The 916-nt window shown below is 52.9% G+C and overlaps 1 protein-coding gene across 1 annotated transcript in view; it reads left to right on the plus strand.

The window, feature by feature from the left end:
- Nucleotides 1–91: 91 nt before the first annotated feature.
- Nucleotides 92–916, plus strand: part of CROCC (ciliary rootlet coiled-coil, rootletin) — a gene marked incomplete at its 5' end in the record, with an annotated part of 35,541 nt that continues 34,716 nt past the window's right edge. The window contains 2 exons of the mRNA XM_018574234.1: nucleotides 92–237; nucleotides 698–714. Coding sequence (XP_018429736.1) covers nucleotides 92–237; nucleotides 698–714 — 163 coding nt within the window. The remainder of the gene's footprint in view (nucleotides 238–697; nucleotides 715–916) is intronic.

The following is a 916-nucleotide window of genomic DNA, read 5'->3' on the forward strand; positions in this document are numbered from 1 at the left end:
CTGGCTCAGTGTTCTCTGTACAGCGCTGCGGTATATGTCAGTGCTATTCCGGCAGTGTGCTCCATCTTCTATACCTCGGTGTGATTTGTGATATTTGCAGAGATTGTCTCTCCGGGTTCTCGGTTCTCCGGATCAGAAGTCCCTCATTGTCCGCGGCGACGCCACCAACTCCGTCCCGTCTCGTCTTCCGGCTCGTATTCGAGAAATTGTAACTCGGAACCTCAGCCCCCCCCTGGAGTCAGGTGAGTGCGGATTAGAGTATATATAATATATACCGTGTCGGTGTATAGCCCCCAGTCACCTCCCGGGGTGCTCTGACCGCACTCTTTGTGTCCGCACCCTGCTGTCTCACGGTCAGATATCACGGATACAATGTAAGCGTCGCAGCGCGCACATTGTATACGGAGGTCTGAGAATGATCACATGATACTGCGTAAACATTCACTTCAATTATCCCGTCGTGGTGACAAGAAACTCCTGTTGATCCTGCCAGAAATCCAGTGTCCTTGTCACTTCCTGTTCCCGAACAATGTTATCACCTTTCCAAACTATCCTCCTCCCTATGTAATGAAGAAAAGGAAAGGGGGAGGTATTCTGTAGTCATTTTCTGAGGTGACAACACAGTACAGTGAGTGGATGGGTGATTGGGGAGTGCAGACACATCTAAGGACTGGACAACTGCCATTGTGGTCACCAGTCCGATCCTTCTCTGCTGTGAGCGGTGACGCGGGTGAGCAGTGATGTGGGTGAGCAGTGATGTGGGTGAGCAGTGATGTGGGTGAGCAGTGACGTGGGGGAGCGGTGAGAGCAGTGAGGAGGGTGAGCGGTGATTTCGGGGAGCGGTGATGTCGGGGAGCAGTGATGTGGGTGAGCAGTGATGTGGGTGAGCAGTGATGTGGGTGAGCAGTGATGTGGG

Source organism: Nanorana parkeri, unplaced genomic scaffold, assembly GCF_000935625.1.
Source record: "Nanorana parkeri isolate BGI_ZX_2015 unplaced genomic scaffold, ASM93562v1 scaffold2832, whole genome shotgun sequence".
In the NCBI taxonomy this organism is placed as follows: Eukaryota; Metazoa; Chordata; class Amphibia; order Anura; family Dicroglossidae; genus Nanorana; species Nanorana parkeri.